This window comes from Tiliqua scincoides, chromosome 1 (genome assembly GCF_035046505.1).
Source record: "Tiliqua scincoides isolate rTilSci1 chromosome 1, rTilSci1.hap2, whole genome shotgun sequence".
NCBI lineage: Eukaryota > Metazoa > Chordata > Lepidosauria > Squamata > Scincidae > Tiliqua > Tiliqua scincoides.
In genome coordinates this window covers 248,474,494-248,490,583 of record NC_089821.1, presented here as the reverse complement: position 1 = coordinate 248,490,583, position 16,090 = coordinate 248,474,494, and the positions used below count along the sequence as shown (strand labels likewise).

Below are 16,090 nucleotides of genomic sequence, written 5' to 3'. Positions count from 1 at the left end.
TCTACCCGTAGGGCGCTTTCCTTGCACGAGTTCTCCATAGAGGAGATCCTTTGGGATCCGGCCATCATCCATTCTCACAACATGACCGAGCCAACGCAGGCGTCTCTGTTTCAGCAGTGCATACATGCTAGGGATTCCAGCTCGTTCCAGGACTGTGTTGTTTGGAACTTTGTCCTGCCAGATGATGCTGAGGATGCATATAAGGCATACCTCGGTGATACCGAGGTAGTACATACAAGGCTACCTTATATGTACTGGATTAGATGCAGGATTAGTGTACTTTACAATTCGGCTTATCTGCACTCCTCCACCATAAAATGTGCTGACACCTTCATTCTCCCATGGTCTCCCTTTTATTTGCAGGGGTACACACATGAAAAATGCTGTTGCTTCTAACTCTCACCCCATCCTAAATTCCATATAAAAATTCACTTATCACCTGGGTCTTACTGCCAAATACTGTAGAAGGTTTTGTTCCCAGGCCCAATAGACTAATAGCAGCTACATTGCACCTTGTGGAAAATGAGTTATAGAGAAGTGAAGAAAAGTCTCATCTTCCCTTCCTCTGTTTATACTCCAAGAAGAATGAAGGAAAGAAGCAGGGAAGAGGAAGAATCTCTGAGAGTTAGGAACAGGGGGAGAAAGAAGAGTCTTCTCTCTCTACCCATTTTGTATTATCATAGGCTGGACTTGAACATTACAGAGGAGTATTCGGCAAAAACCCCTTCTGAGAAGTCATCCTGGTAATTAGAAACAGAAGTGCTGAAGACAAGAAGTTTCAAGAAGTCTTGAAAACAACCAACCAACCTTTGGATACAGAGATGAATGCAATGAAAGCAAAAGTGATGAACAAGGCCTTGAATTATTAGGGGCTCTATCCACTTTTTGAATTATTTTGCAATAAAACACTCAGGATACAATCTTATATACACTTACCTTGGAGCAAGCCCCTCTGAATATAGTGGGTCTTACTTCTGAGTAAACATATATAGGATTGTGCTGACAGTTCCATCATCATTTCTGGTACACAGAAATGACAGCAATTCAAAATTCATTGTGCATTTGCAATGACCATGATGCTGCGCATAAGATGGCTAAGACAGTCTAGAATTCATTGACCTTTTAGGAATGAATTCCTAAAATTTTAGGAAACTACCTTGAATTAAGCACTTTAGAAATTACAAATAATGGTAACAGCAGCATTATGAGAATTGCAGAAATCAGGAAAATCTAGACCACATAGCACAGATAACGTGCAATCACACCTGTCCCTGCATATTGCAAATTAGAGCATTTGTAATGGGTCGTATCAAGAGAGAATTGCCACAAATACAGAAGTATCAACCTACCATCTACATCAATATTTTCCACAGTTATTTTGCCAGACACCCACATACTTTCAGAAGAAAATAATAAAAGTGACTGTATTTTTTCTTCCGTGCCAACATAGCTACATAACAGGGTATTTTGATGACCAGAACCAGAATTTTCAGAATGGGTTTTCTAACCCAAGTCTAATATGTTGACCCACAAAACTTTAAGGGTGACACAAAACATATTCTAAGTCAGTGTTTCTCAAACTGTGGGTCTGGACCCACTAGGTGGGTTGCAAGCCAATTTCAGGTGGGTTTCCATTCATTTCAATATTTTATTTTTAATATATTAGACTTGATGCTACCATGGTATGTGACTGCACTTGGGGAAATGTTACAGACCTGTACTTTTAACAGGCTACTATATATATTCTTTTAACAATGATAGTCAATGGGACTTAGTCCTGAGTAAGTGTAGGTAGGATTGAAGCCTAGGATTATTAAAAATTTTTCCTGCTTGATGATATTGCTTGTGGTCCTGACAGAGTCTCATTCTAAAAAGTGGATCTCAGTGCTTAATGTGTGAGAACCACTGTTCTAAGCCATAAAAGTTTCTTACCAAGTAAATCGCCTGATAGATTGACAGGAAGTATGATACACAAAGACAACAGGCTGACAATCACCAATAGACAGATGAGATGACGCTGAAAGGCAAGATAGTGCAAGGCATCCTCCCCACATTTTTCGTAAATCTCTTCATCACTGTTTTACAAATAAAGAAATAAGTCAGTCAGTAAGCTTATCCTTGTGGAATTTGTGTAAGAGATAGGAAACCTCTGGGAGTTTTACTGCAGAGACAGTTAACCCTCTGTCTTGTGCAATACAAATTATCAAGGAGGTATCACAGAAAGTCATAGGGACAGTACTTTAAATGACATTACTTTTATGTCCTGTGTAAAGTCATTTAAGCTGCAACCCTATTTAACCCAAAGGAGCTGACTGAGTAGACATCCCTAAGTTTGGACAGTGAAAGACTCAAAAGTATAGTCACTTGGAAAGATGGAATGAAAGACTGGTTTTCTCTTAATTTCAGTATTTTACTTTACATTGAAGAACAACTGGTGGGAAGGGGGCAGAGACTTTTCAGAAGTGGCATCTAAATTCCCTTCCCAGCGGCTTTCAAACAGAGAGTAAATACTTTCTTTCAGTTTAATATTTTCTTTATGAAGTCTGCTCATTTTAACAGCCAAGATTCATTTTCACATGGGGGCTATGGTCCTGGAAAATGGTGTGTATCTTGAAACACGTAAATGAAAAATGGCTTTTCCATAGGAAATAATGGGAATGGTTAGGGAACAAGTCATCCAGCACTCACATTGACAACTGGTGATTATGGAGAGAGGGTACTGGGATTGGGACAGCAAGTCTTCCAGTTGAGATGATTTGTTGTCAGGGGAAAAGTCAGTTAACATTCACAACAACTGGTTAACAATTGGTGACTTTTGCTTGCCCAAGATGATATAGGGGTATCACCTGGGCCCAGCCCGGGTGGCCAAAAGCTCCCCAGGAGCAGGAGATCCTCCTGGGGGGGGGGGTAAGACCCAAGTGCCATCAGGACTGGAGTCCCTGGCAGAACACCTACCTGGGAGTAGGGGCAAGGACCAGTTGGGAACAACAAGCAGACACGTGGTCAGAAGGGGTGGGGCTGGCCCAAGGGGGGGGCTGGCCTCATAAGGAGCGTGGAGAGGGAAGAGGCTCCTCTCCAGAGAGGGAAAAAAACACCTCTGCCTAAGGGGAAAGAGGGAGGCCTCCAGGGGGAGAGGACTGAGGTTTTCCCTGGAGAGAAGAGGCTGGGGCAGAGATCTCCCTGACCCCAGACCAGCCTGGACCCAGAGGGTGACCCCTGGAGAGATGGGGTTATCAGGACAGGGGCTCGCAGCCAACTATACCCCATGGTGTCCAGCTGCCCGGGGGACCAGCATGGAGGTAACGGGGTCCCCGAAGGCCAGCTAGCCTGACCCCGACCAGCAGGGCTGCAGCCCTCAAGAACCCTGACCCCTGGCCCAGAGACGCTGGGCGAAAAGCTCGGGCTGAGACTGCCAAGGAGCAGGCAGGGTCGGGTCCGGAGCCTACCAGACGACGACGGCACGTGTCAGTATGATGTATGGTGGGCTGTGACATAACAGTCCACATGAATGTAAAACTGCTGACGTAATTAAACCGTCTGTGTCGAGCAACTATACCTGCCTCCCGTCCCTTAATACACCGCCGACCTCTGTTCATCGGCCAGGTAAGCCCCTCGTGTTCGGTGGCAACCCCAGGGAAGGGGCCTCCTCCCGCTATGGATGTTACAAGGGGGTTGAGAAGGGAGGCTACTGGGAGTGGGAGTAGCTACCAATATTTATAGCTGAGAAAGCAATGAGAAAGAGAAAGATGCTGGTAAGAAAACTGACAGCGCAATCCTATATTGCACTGGAACAGGCAAGCCAGGAGGCTTGCACTGTATCCAGCACAAAATAGGGCACCAAAGTAGCTCAGCCAGAGGTAAGGTAAAACTCTACCCCCAGGTAAGCCACTGCAGCCCCTATGAGTCTCCTCGGACTTGCACCACCTCCGAAGGTGGCACAAGTCCGATGAGAGAAGAGCAGCTTGAAGCCACTCTGTGCTGCTTGGGAACAGGGGTTAGGATCTGGCATAACAGCCAGATTCCAGCCCTGCCTCCCGCTCCCTGCCCTGAACTTGGCCAACACAAGCCTTCCTTCCCAGGTTGGTGCGGAGGCTGAATATGGCCTCTCAGTCAACAATCGAGGAGATGCAAATGTGTCTTACTGAAGTCCCTTGCGCCGGCCAAGGGCACTGTCAGGACTGCGCCCTCAGAAAGTCGAAAGCAGCATTTCTGTGAGCACATTTTCTTTTTCTCTTTTTTTTAATCTTTGGGCTTTAGAGGAGACTCTCTTCCACAGGAAGATGCCAGCACCTAAAGGATTGCTTCTTAGCCCCTAACTGACCATGATACTTCAAAAATGGCCAACATAATTTAGACTTCCACTATTAATTTGTAATTTTCATTCAATGACATACAAATTAAGACAAAATTGTACAATTGCCAAAAAAAAGAGTTAGTTTGGCAAGGAGGCAGCTACGCAGCTATCTTTCCCTATTGCAGAACACGAAAGCCAAAAGTGGAACTGAACATCAAATAGCATGACGACTCTAGTCTGAATTTTAATTCTCCTTAATGTGGAAGAAGGTATATAAATAGGTCATTAAGTACATGACATTTTTGCAATGGACACCTAAACTTAATTCTAAATCACTGAGTAACATCTTTTGCTGTAGAATACAAAGCCTAGATAGGGTCTGTAAACATCATTCAATAGAACTGTTTGTTATTCCACCATTAACTTCTGAGAAGTCTGTTATTCCACTATTAAATAAGAAACATGCTACTAATATTACAACTAAAAAGAACAGATCTTGAAGTAAAAATAACTGAGTAGGTGGGAAATGGAAAAGTCAAGTTCCTCAGAAAGTTCCTATTTTCTATTTTTAAGAACTTCTTAAAATTCTCTTTAATTTAGAACCATGATTCTCTTGGCAAGCTCATATAATGAGCCAATATCAGTATTTAATTATTCTTCCCTAGTGATTTTCATCCTGCAAGCTGTTATCATCACAACAAGTCTTCTTATCCATTACATGGAACAAAATCAAAGACATCTGCTGGCTGGTTTCATATAATAAATAGCTCATTAATCTTTTCAAACAAACAACATAACCAAATTTCTAACTACAGTACTCATTAATAGTATATACTAAAGCTATAATATTTGACCAATATACTGTCAAGTGTTTCTCTGTAAAACTTATTAATTCTGTTTCTTGGGCTTTTGTTGTTTAAGAATTATATTCCATCTTATAATTTTAAAAAACTCCCAAGTGACTTTGAAAAATTAGGTAGAAAACATTAAGGTAACAGCTTCCCATTTTCAAAATTGTTATATAACAAAAAATATAAAGTATATGTTAGACACCACTGAGATCACTGCTTGTTTGTATACTCACTGCATTCGAAAGGCAGCTGTCACCCAAGAACAAAAGCCCTACAAACAAACAGTAAATATATTTAATTTTCTAAATACCAAAGAGGCTACAGAGTATGAAGAATTCCACTTGCTCAATGGTTCATGTAAGAGTTCCTGCCTCCTCCTTTCCACTGCAATCACATATGCTCCCTAGGGATTGAAGAAGTATCCAGAATAGCATGCAATGTGGGGTGGGGCAGGGGCTGGAGGAGAAATCAGCAGAAACTGGAAAAACTCTTGCATTAAGAGAATTATTTTCTGCATAAGCATGAGGCTTTCTGGATTCTCTCAAGGAGTACAATAATGTAGTAATCTGAATTATTATTATTATTATTATTATTATTTATTATTATTATTATTTTATTGATTTATATCCTGCCTTTTTGCCCCATGGGCACACAAGGCAGCCTACAACAATTAAAAAATACAAAATTAACAATTAAAAACACTAAAACAGTTTTCAAATAATTAAAAATCTAAAACAAACCCCGTGGGTTCTAATATAAAAGGAGAAAGAAAGCCATCCAGCCTGTCAACAGTTAAAAGCTTTTTGAAATAAAAAGGTCTTCAGTCCACGCCGAAACATTAGCAAAGAGGGAGCAGTTCTCAATTCTAAGGGGAGGGTATTCCAAAGTTTGGGGGCCACCACCGAGAAGGCCCTCTTCCTGGCCGCCGCCCCTCTCACATCTCTTGGTGGTGGCACAAAGGGCCCCCCCAGATTATCTAAGATGATCTAAGAGCAGGATTGTAAGGAAGGAGGCGGTCCCTCAAATACCCCCGGCCTGAGCTGTGAAGGGCTTTAAAAGTCAAAACTAGCACCTTGAATTGGGCCCGGAACAGAACCAGCAGCCAGTGTAGTCGCCGAAGCAACGGCTCGACAGAGTCAAACCGAATTTTGACTTGTCAAATGTACAAATTTACATTTGTAACTGTAACTACATTTCCTTCTCCAAGGAAAAAGAACTGTGGGTTTATCTTCAACTTCTCAATGTCAGCACCATCAGGTTTTAGAGACAGAATACCAAATATAATTGTTGTTTGTCAAATGTACAAATTTACATTTGTAACTGTAACTACATTTCCTTCTCCAAGGAAAAAGAACTGTGGGTTTATCTTCAACTTCTCAATGTCAGCACCATCAGGTTTTAGAGACAGAATACCAAATATAATTTCAACATGGTAGCTTTAGAAACGTTTGGAAATATTAAGTGAGATTGTTCTACACTAATGTTTATTCTCTGCAAATATACCACCAGGGTGGTAGCAACTCATTTTAGGTCCCACACTCCTCTGGCAGGCTGACTGATACTGAATCATGAATATGTTGAACAAGCCTTGTGATCTGGAGTGGGACAAGGACTCAATACAGATGGAATTTGGTCCTTCCTGGTCACTCAGGTGTGCAGCTGATGTTCATGGGTCCATCATGCTTGCTACATTCAAGCAGAGGCTTGACAAGCACCTGTTGGATATGCTCTAAGAGGATTTCCTGCCTTAGGCAGGGGGTTGGACTAGATGTCCTATTATGCCCCTTCCAACTCAATGATTCTATGATACATATGGAATTTTTCCTTAGAAACTTGCCAAATTGGGAGTCTCACAAGCCCCAATTACTCCTTCAGCTCTGCCAAAACAAGGGGAAAGATATATGTTGTATATGAATTGAAGTGAAATTATTATGGGTAACTCCATATGTTTCTAAGTCTCAGGGTGAGCTTCCTTAAGGAGGCAATTGCTAGGTGAGACAAACATTTCTCATACAACGCATTTTTAAACAGTTACACATAGGATTAAAACAGAGACAACATGAATCAGAACCATAAAAAGCCAACTCCTGACTTGAATAATCAGTAGCCACTGATGAGGTGTACAAGATAGGCAGCCCAATCCTATGCAGGATTGAGACACCACCAGACACTTTGCAATAGCAGAATGGAGTTCGGCCGCCGTAAAATGACCACCAACAGTGCATGGAGCCATTTTGCTGCAGGAAGTGGCTTTACCCCACATCCACTGCTGGACCCTGCTGTGGCCACTGGAGAAGGGGGTGGGAAGGCGACATTTGGTGGTGATGGCTGCACTGGATCCTATTCCCTGTGTCAGCAGCCTCCCTGCCCCCTTTCTCTCCTCAGACTTGTGTCAGCTAAAGCGGTGGTGCAGGTCTGAGGAGATGCACTGACACAGAGCAGAAAACTTATGAAGGGGTAAGGAGATTTAAATTTCCTTTTCCCTCTGAAACTTCCCAATCCTCAACCCCCTTCCTTTTTGGCACGGCTGCATGGGGGGGTGGGGAGAAAGGATAGATTGGGCTATGAGACATATAAAAACAAATTATATCAAACAATCCTATACTCTTATTTAGGAATAAATTTAACTGAACTCAATGGGACTTCTGTGTTGCAAAGATTTCCTTTCTAAACATAAGGAATATTTAACTAGTGCTAACAGTAAGCAATTACATATTTCTTCAAAATACCATTTATTTATTTGAATTTTAATATTTAATGTTAAGCTTAGAAGAGATAGATGAAAAAGCCATAAAAGCAAAAAGATCCCATATGTGCACACTTCTGACAATATTACTACTTCAGACATTAGAGCTGTTTACTTATAGGTGATCAGGAACATTATACAGTACGTATGTATACTTGTAGCCTAGGTGGCAAGCCTAAACCCAAATACTAACCGTGTCAGGATCCAGTTCATAAGGTGATGATAAAGTAGACAGTCTACGAAACCTGGATTCACTAAAAGACATAAAGCCCTCAGAATTAGAATCCTATATAAACAATAAATACTAAAACTCACAGACTCATAGAAGAAGCTCTTAAAATATGAACATGATTATGAAAATTAGAAACTGTGAAAACACCAATAAAAAATTGGTTTTAAAGAGTGGAAATAGAACAACTAGTACACTAGGAGCAAGTACACTAGGGCAGTGTTTCTGAAACTGTGTGTCGGGACCCACTAGGTGGGTCACGAGCCAATTTCAGGTGGGTCCCCATTCATTTTAATATTTTATTTTTAATACATTAGACTTAATATTACCATGGTATGTGACTGCATTTGGGGAAATGTGACAGATCTGTACTTTGAATAGGTTATTATGTTTATGCTTTTTTCTCCTGGGTAAGTGTGGGTAGGATTACAGCCTAGGATTGTTAAAAATTTCCCTGCTTGATGATGTCACTTCTGGTCATGACATCACTTCCGGTGGATCCCGACAGATTCTCATTCTAAAAAGTGGGTCCTGGTGCTAAAAGTGTGAGAACCACTGCATTAGGAAATACAAAAAACTACTTCACTTTGCTCCTAACAATTTAAACCAGTTGCTTTTTTTCTAGATCCTATAATTTTAAAACCCATTTCAAGCTTGCAACAGATCCAAGTCTTAAATTCTAGACAGTACAGGGGCTCTCCAGCTCCTTCTGAGACCAAACACCATCACAGCTGAATTTTAAGAACATTTGCCATCTGAAAAAACAAGGGGTATGAATAAGATACCCTATCAAGTTGTACCCAATATAGATAATTCCTGTCCATCCCAGAGTCACTGGTTCAGCACAATGAAACATATGGACAAGTACATTTAGATTACCGAATCAATTCTTATTATTTAAACAGCTGAAGTACTACATACTCCACCCTCTATAGGCAGTTGCCACTGAGTAATGAGAAAAAAATCCATCTCCTACATGCACAGTCATCAAATGACTGCTTGGACAGGACCACTGCAATTAAAACCTTGTGCCAAACAGCTCCTACCAGAAAATCTCAGATCTGTGATGAGTTGGCATTTGATGTCTAAGGGTTTCCTACTCATTGTCTTCTCTCAGTTCTCTTCCTTTGTGGTCATTCATGCACTCATTCCAACTTTATTGGCATAAAATTCCTTTGTGGTCCATAGAGCTGAGAGTATGGCTTGTGGTAATGCCCAATCATACCAAAAGCATTCCATGGACACCAAAGAGCAAGGCACTGTCACCTTGGCAAAACCCTTCATTGTGCTTGACACCAATATTTGACACTGATTTTTGCACATCTTTACCTCTCTAGATCCGATACCAGTGCAATGCGTCCATAATCCCAGAAATGCTTTCGTATAATGGAAAATACCAATATTAAAATCTAGGAAAGAAAAAAATGATTAGATGTTTCATTATTATAACACCACCATAAGTCTATATCATTTCAGGTTAAATTGGTTTCATCGTTCAATTTTGTCAGTGCCAACAAGATTTTCAGGATCAAATTTACGTAAGAATACAAGAAGAGCCCTGCTGGATCAGGCCAAAGGCTCATCTAGTCCAGCTTCCTGTATCTCATAGTAGCCTACCAGATGCTTCAGAGCACAAAAGACAACAAGACACCTGTATTCTCCCTTGCATCTGGCTTGCATCTGGCATTCAGAGACAGCCTATTTCTAGAACCAGGAAGTTGCATATGCCCATCATGGGTTATAACATCTGATGGACCTTTCCTCCATAAATGTGTCCAATTCTCTTTTAAAAGCAACAAGGTCTTCAGGTGACATCACCACATCCTGTGGCAAGGAGTTCCATAATTAACATTGGGTAAAGAAATGTTTTCTTAATTAAACATTGGGTAAAGAAATATTTTTTGTCTGTTCTAACTCTTCCACCACTCAAGAGAAAGAAGAACGTCTCGCTATCCATCCAATGCACAATTTTATGTCTCAATCTTGACCGCCCCCCCCAGGCACCATAGGACAAACTTACGGATTTCTGTGAACTATCACCAGAACATAGTCCTGACTCTAGTGTTCAACACACTGGATATACAGTAATCCCTCAATGCTAAACCAGTAAGACATGTGCTACAAAGGGAAGAAAGGCCTGAAGTGGTATTAGTGTTAAGTGAGATAAGAACAAACTTTTGACATATAAATGATACTGCCTGGTTGCTACTAAATTTAGTTTGGCAAACACCACTATCAGGCAGAATTTAAAAGACAATTTAGTATCCAAGCTACAAACCCTGTTACTTATATTAAAACCTATTTTACATTCCTACCATTTATTATTCTTTAGCATACTAGATTCTACAGCATGATCTGTCTGCAGGAAAGAAAGGGACTGATATTGTCTATCTGAGCACAGTAAAGTAGATACTGATTCACCCTTTTCCAAATTCCCTCCTGAGAGATAAGAGATTCTAGATAAAAGAGAAATTTGCCAGTTATTACAGCGGTCCTCAAATGCACATACCAAAAAGCAAATTACATCGAGCAGCAACACAGTAGGGACTCCACCAAAGGTTACGCCTTGAAGCACTGTGCTTTTCGGTGCAGTGCGGTAGCAGTATATCTCATCTGCAGAATGATTCCCTGAGGAATTTCCAACATCCAGTAACATGTTGTCTCACTTAAAGAATATAATAGGGAAGTTACAGCTGAAAAGGAAGCAGTATACTTGGGTAATATAGCCAGAAAACATTTGCGTTGGTTTTTTACAAAACAAAACAAGAATGTCAAAGTAATTTTACCAAAACCATTACTTAAGAAGTTTCGCAACATGAAAAAATATCAAAATATTAAAATAGGTTTTAACTTTTAAGAGACTAGTGTTTGCACTATTTGTGTTGTTCACAGCTTTGATTGGCTTTTTATAAAGGCAGTGTAAATATATTTTAATTGATAAACCACTACTTCCAAGATATATCACTATATTCAGCAAACAGAAGTCCAGACCAGAAGTTCTTAACCTTTTGTGCCGCATGCACCATCAAATATATTTTTGTATGTGCTTTATTTCAAATAAGTTGCTCTTTTCCTTAAATTCAATTGAACATGTATAGCAAAAAGCAGAACTTCAAAACACATTAAATTTCAATAACTGAGGGGGGGAGCCTTCACTGAATCTGAAGACCAAAAAAAATCATGAGACCTGGGGTCAAATCACTCACATATAAGCTAACTACCTAAAGACACATGCAAATAGAAATTTAGCTTATTTCGGTGGCCACAGAAACTGTCTAAGGTACAATACTGTACTATTCTTAAAGACAAAGTACTATTACTACAATAAAGACATATCCACAGTAAACACAATACCTCAACTTCAGTTGTAATCTCTGCTTACACAAGCAATTCCAATGGGTGCATACAAAAACACATGTCATCCAAATAAGACATTCATGCAATGTGGTCCTTAAAGATTCCATAAGATTAGGCTGGATTCCTGGACAGGGGCCATTTCAAGGAAATATCTGCATGCAAGCGGATGTATAATACGTTTAAATTATTTTTGTTTTCAAGTTTTATATTCATGATATCCACTAAAATTGAGTGTTGAGAGAGTGAGTGTTGGGAGAGTTAGGGCAGACAAAAGAAAATATTTCTTTACTCAGCGTGTGGTTGATCTGTGGAACTCCTTGCCACAGGATGTGCTGACGGCATCTGGCCTGGATGCCTTAAAAAGGTGATTGGACAAGTTTCTGGACGAAAAATCCATTACGGGTTACAAGCCATGATGTGTATGTGCAAGCTCCTGATTTTAGAAATTGGCTATGTCAGAATGCCAGATGCAAGGGAGGCACCAGGATGCAGGTCTCTTGTTATCTGATGTGCTCCCTGGACCATTTGGTGGACCGCTGTGAGATACAGGAAGCTGGAGATGGGCCTATGGCCTGATCCAGTGGGGCTGTTTCTATGTTCTTATATGCTAAATGTTACATTATAACAAGAATATCTTAAGATCACATCCAATTATTTCAAGGGCCTTTATCAAAAAGCAGTAATACACAAAGCAGAATGTGTTGCCTTTACTGAGATCACAGCTTTAGAAAATGGACAACAAAGGATGTCAACGCCCTTCCATGTCTTAAATTCTCATCTGTCACTTAGATGGGAGACCGCCTGGGGATACTGGGTGCTGTAGGTTTATACCATAGACTTTAGAGACTGAAGGTTGCCAACCATCAAAAACTGGAAGATTAGGAAATTCTAAACCTTGCAGGGCACAGAAGACAGCCAAGTTCATCAGGAGCCTGATAACAGCCTGAGAATATGTGTAATTAACAACTTTGCCTGAAGACTAAGAGCCCAATTCTATAACTTTCTTCTCAGAAGTAAGTTCCATTATAGTCAGTGGAGCTTACTCCCAGGAAAGGGTGTGTAGGATTGCAGCCTGAATGAGGAACTTAGCAATATGCTTTTAAATGAGAATTAAGAGGCTCAAAGGCCCTGAAGCATGTCAGTCACCTGCCTTAGGAAAGAATCAGAAGCCAAAGCTGGCAGGACCAGGTCAGTTCAAAGTACAGCAAGCAGAGCAGCACGTGAGGAGTCCACCCCGCCATATGCAACACCAACCACAGGACCGCCTCAGCGTGGGCATCACAGGGAAAGTGCGGGGTGGCAGTTTTGGCCTGCCAGAGGCGCTGCGCTGCAAGATGCAGAAGTTCAACAGGTGCAGCGCTCTTCATGCTGGAAAGCCGACTGCATTTCCGCCCGCCCTGCAGCTGTGGCGCCTCTGTGGGACTCGGGGGAGCCCTCAGGTGCTGCAGCCTGAAGCGTCCAGAAAATGGACACGCGCCTGGTGTCCGGACAAGCCAGCCCAGCTGCGTGCACAGGAGGAGCCGCGCTCACAGCTGGCAGCGCTGCTGGCAGGAAAGGTGCCTCCTCACAGCGCGAGAGAAGACCGGGGAGGGGAGGGGACTTGCCTGAAGTCACAGAGTTGGCGGGAGGCAGGGGGGAAGCGGGGCCCAAAGGCACAGTCCAGACCCTTTCCTCCTACGAAGGCAGCGGGCGCGACAGGCGACACAGCACTGCCACAGGGCGGGCAGGCGGGGAGGGGAGGGGAGGGGAGGAGCTCTCCCCACCAGTCCCCCCACAGAACAGCAGGGGCGGGCAGGAGACTCCACCCTCCCGCTCCTCTGTGGCGCTTCCCCTCCTTCCCGCCTTCCTCGCTCAGGCTGCCGAGGAGAGGACGCTGCTGCTCCAGTAGTGGGGAGTGGGGAGTGCTCCAGTAGTGGGGACTGCCCCGGCGCAGAACTTTCCCCACAGGCTCTGCCAGGGGGAGAAGGGCACCAGTCACTGAGGAGGGTCGCCCTCCCTGTAGAGAAGCAGCTAGTCCTAGAGCCGCGCGTGCGCCGCATTTGGCCAAGAGCAGCCTCTTGGGGTGGTGGTGGACAGGTCGATGAAAGTGTCGACCCAGTGTGCGGCGGCAGTGAAGAAGGCCAATTCTATGCTTGGGATCATTAGGAAAGGTATTGAGAACAAAATGGCAATATTATAATGCCGTTGTACAAATCGATGGTAAGGCCACACCTGGAATATTGTGTCCAGTTCTGGTCGCCGCATCTCAAAAAAGACATAGTGGAAATGGAAAAGGTGCAAAAGAGAGCGACTAAGATGATTACGGGGCTGGGGCACCTTCCTTACCAGGAAAGGCTACGGCGTTTGGGCCTCTTCAGCGTAGAAAAGAGGCGCCTGAGGGGGGACATGATTGAGACATACAAAATTATGCATGGGATGGACAGAGTGGACAGAGGGATGCTCTTTACACTCTCACATAACATCAGAACCAGGGGACATCCACTAAAATTGAGTGTTGGGAGAGTTAGAACAGACAAAAGAAAATATTTCTTTACTCAGTGTGTGGTTGGTCTGTGGAACTCCTTGCCACAGGATGTGGTGATGGCGTCTGGCCTGGACGCCTTTAAAAGGGGATTGGACAACTTTATGGAGGAAAAATCCATTACGGTTTACAAGCCATGATGTGCATGTACAACCTCCTGATTTTAGAAATGGGCTATGTCAGAATGCCAGATGCAAGGGAGGGCACCAGGATGCAGGTCTCCTGTTATCTGGTGTGCTCCCTGGGGCATTTGGTGGGCCGCTGTGAGATACAGGAAGCTGGACTAGATGGGCCTATGGCCTGATCCAGTGGGGCTGTTCTTATGTTCTCAAAGCTCTCCTCGTGCCTCCTGAGGGCGCTTGCCCCTAAAGTCCACCACGCCTGTCGCAAGAACATGAGAAGAGCCCCTTTGGCTGCATCAGGCCTGAGGCCCCTCTAGTCCAGCTTCCTGTATCTCACACTGGCCCACCAGAGGCCAAGCCTATGCATGTCTACTCATAAGTAAGTCCCATTGGAGTCAATGGGACTTACTCCCAGGAAAGTGTGGATAGGATTCTCAGGGCCCAGTCCTATCCAGTTTTCCATTGCCGGTGTAGCTGTGCCAGTGGGGCATGCGCTGCGTCCTGTGGTGGGGGGACGGTCTTGGAGGCCTCCTCAAGGTATGGCAACATTTGTTCCCTTACCCCGGGGCTGTGCTGGAAAGTTGGATAGGATTGGGCCCTCAGGGAGCACACAAAAGACAAGAGACATGCATCCTGGTGCCCTCCCTTGCACTGGCATTCTGCAGTAGCCAACCCCTCTAAAGCTGAAACAGGAATAACTGGAAATGTAGTGTTTGAATCACCAAACTGTGAACCAGGAAGCCTCTGCAAGTCTTGCCAAACTTGCTAGGTGACCTCCTGCAAGTTATTAAGCCTCAGCTCCATCACTTACAGTACAGGGATAATTATATTGACCTTATGATAAATAGTGTTGTTGTAAGGATTTTAAACTACTGCATGTGGGCACTTTGAATAGTGCTATACAAACAGTAAGTATTTTATTACCATTCAACAATAGCATGAATTCTTCCCTCTGATTTTCGATTAGGGCCTAACTGCTTGCTATGTGGAAGCCTCGTGATCAGATCCCCTGATTCAGCAAGTCTTTCTTGCTGAAATGTAGCCATGTGAGGGCCCAATCCTATCCAATTTTCCAGTGTCGGTGCTGCTGTGCCTATGGGGTATGCACTGCTTCCTGTGTTGGGGAGGCAGTCTTGGAGGCCTCCTCAAGGTATGGGAACATTTGTTCCCTTGCCTCGGGGCTGCGTTGCGGCTGCCCCAATGCTGGAAAGTTGGATAGGATTGGGTCCTGGGACTGCCAGTCTGATCAAAGCGGTAGTTTGACATTTTCTCCCCTTGTTCTTGTCTGATCAAAATAGCATATTTGATCCCAAACTTTTTCTCACAGAGGACAAATACTGGTACTTGCATGTTTCACTCCTGCAGGGCAAACAGCATTCTGGGGAGAGGAGATTTTGGCAGGAAAACAGCATGGAAAGAAAGTGTTAAACATTTCCTTCCTCATCTCCTGTTGCTGCTTTGATCGGTTTGGTGCATGCAAGCACACATACGCACTGGGTGACTGCCTTTCAGCTAAAATAAAAACATCCAGGGATACCATCACAGATCTCTCATGTAGCATGTATTTTGGCCCTTACTAGCATGTTATCAAGAATGCAGTGCTGCATTTTCTTGATGGGGATGAACATGCTCCTGATTATTTGTAATCATGACTTTTAAGTGTTTCTTTTTATATCTCTAGTAATGTCCTTACTAACATTGTTGATCACAGGTTGATCACAAATGTCGGTTCTAGGTCTGTGTCTAAAGTATAGCCTTACATCTGTGCTTAAAATGTGATCATGGCTAACAAGGTTTGTTAGCTTGTTTTTCTTCTATCCCTTTTTGGTTGAGAACTTTTGTAAAATTGTCTGTTTTTCCTTTGTGTATTTCAGCAGCATTAAAAAAAACTTTACTTTTTCTGTTTGGTAAGCATACAAGCTGCAGGGTATGCCCGGTAGCACACCATGGTTATCAGTTCAGTGTTTATT

At 43.0% G+C, this 16,090-nt stretch overlaps 1 protein-coding gene across 2 annotated transcripts in view; it reads right to left on the bottom strand.

The window, feature by feature from the left end:
• The window catches only part of TMEM63A (transmembrane protein 63A), a 44,742-nt gene extending 33,189 nt beyond the window's left edge, over window positions 1–11,553 (bottom strand). For both annotated transcript variants that reach the window (XM_066611665.1, XM_066611666.1), the window contains exons 1-6: window positions 11,475–11,553; window positions 10,630–10,813; window positions 9,450–9,529; window positions 8,085–8,145; window positions 5,379–5,416; window positions 1,933–2,075 (exon numbers count right to left, since the gene is read on the bottom strand). In XM_066611665.1, the coding sequence (XP_066467762.1) occupies window positions 1,933–2,075; window positions 5,379–5,416; window positions 8,085–8,145; window positions 9,450–9,529; window positions 10,630–10,776 (469 nt within the window). In that variant the 5' untranslated portion in view covers window positions 10,777–10,813; window positions 11,475–11,553. The remainder of the gene's footprint in view (window positions 1–1,932; window positions 2,076–5,378; window positions 5,417–8,084; window positions 8,146–9,449; window positions 9,530–10,629; window positions 10,814–11,474) is intronic.
• Between the last annotated feature and the right edge of the window lie 4,537 nt (window positions 11,554–16,090).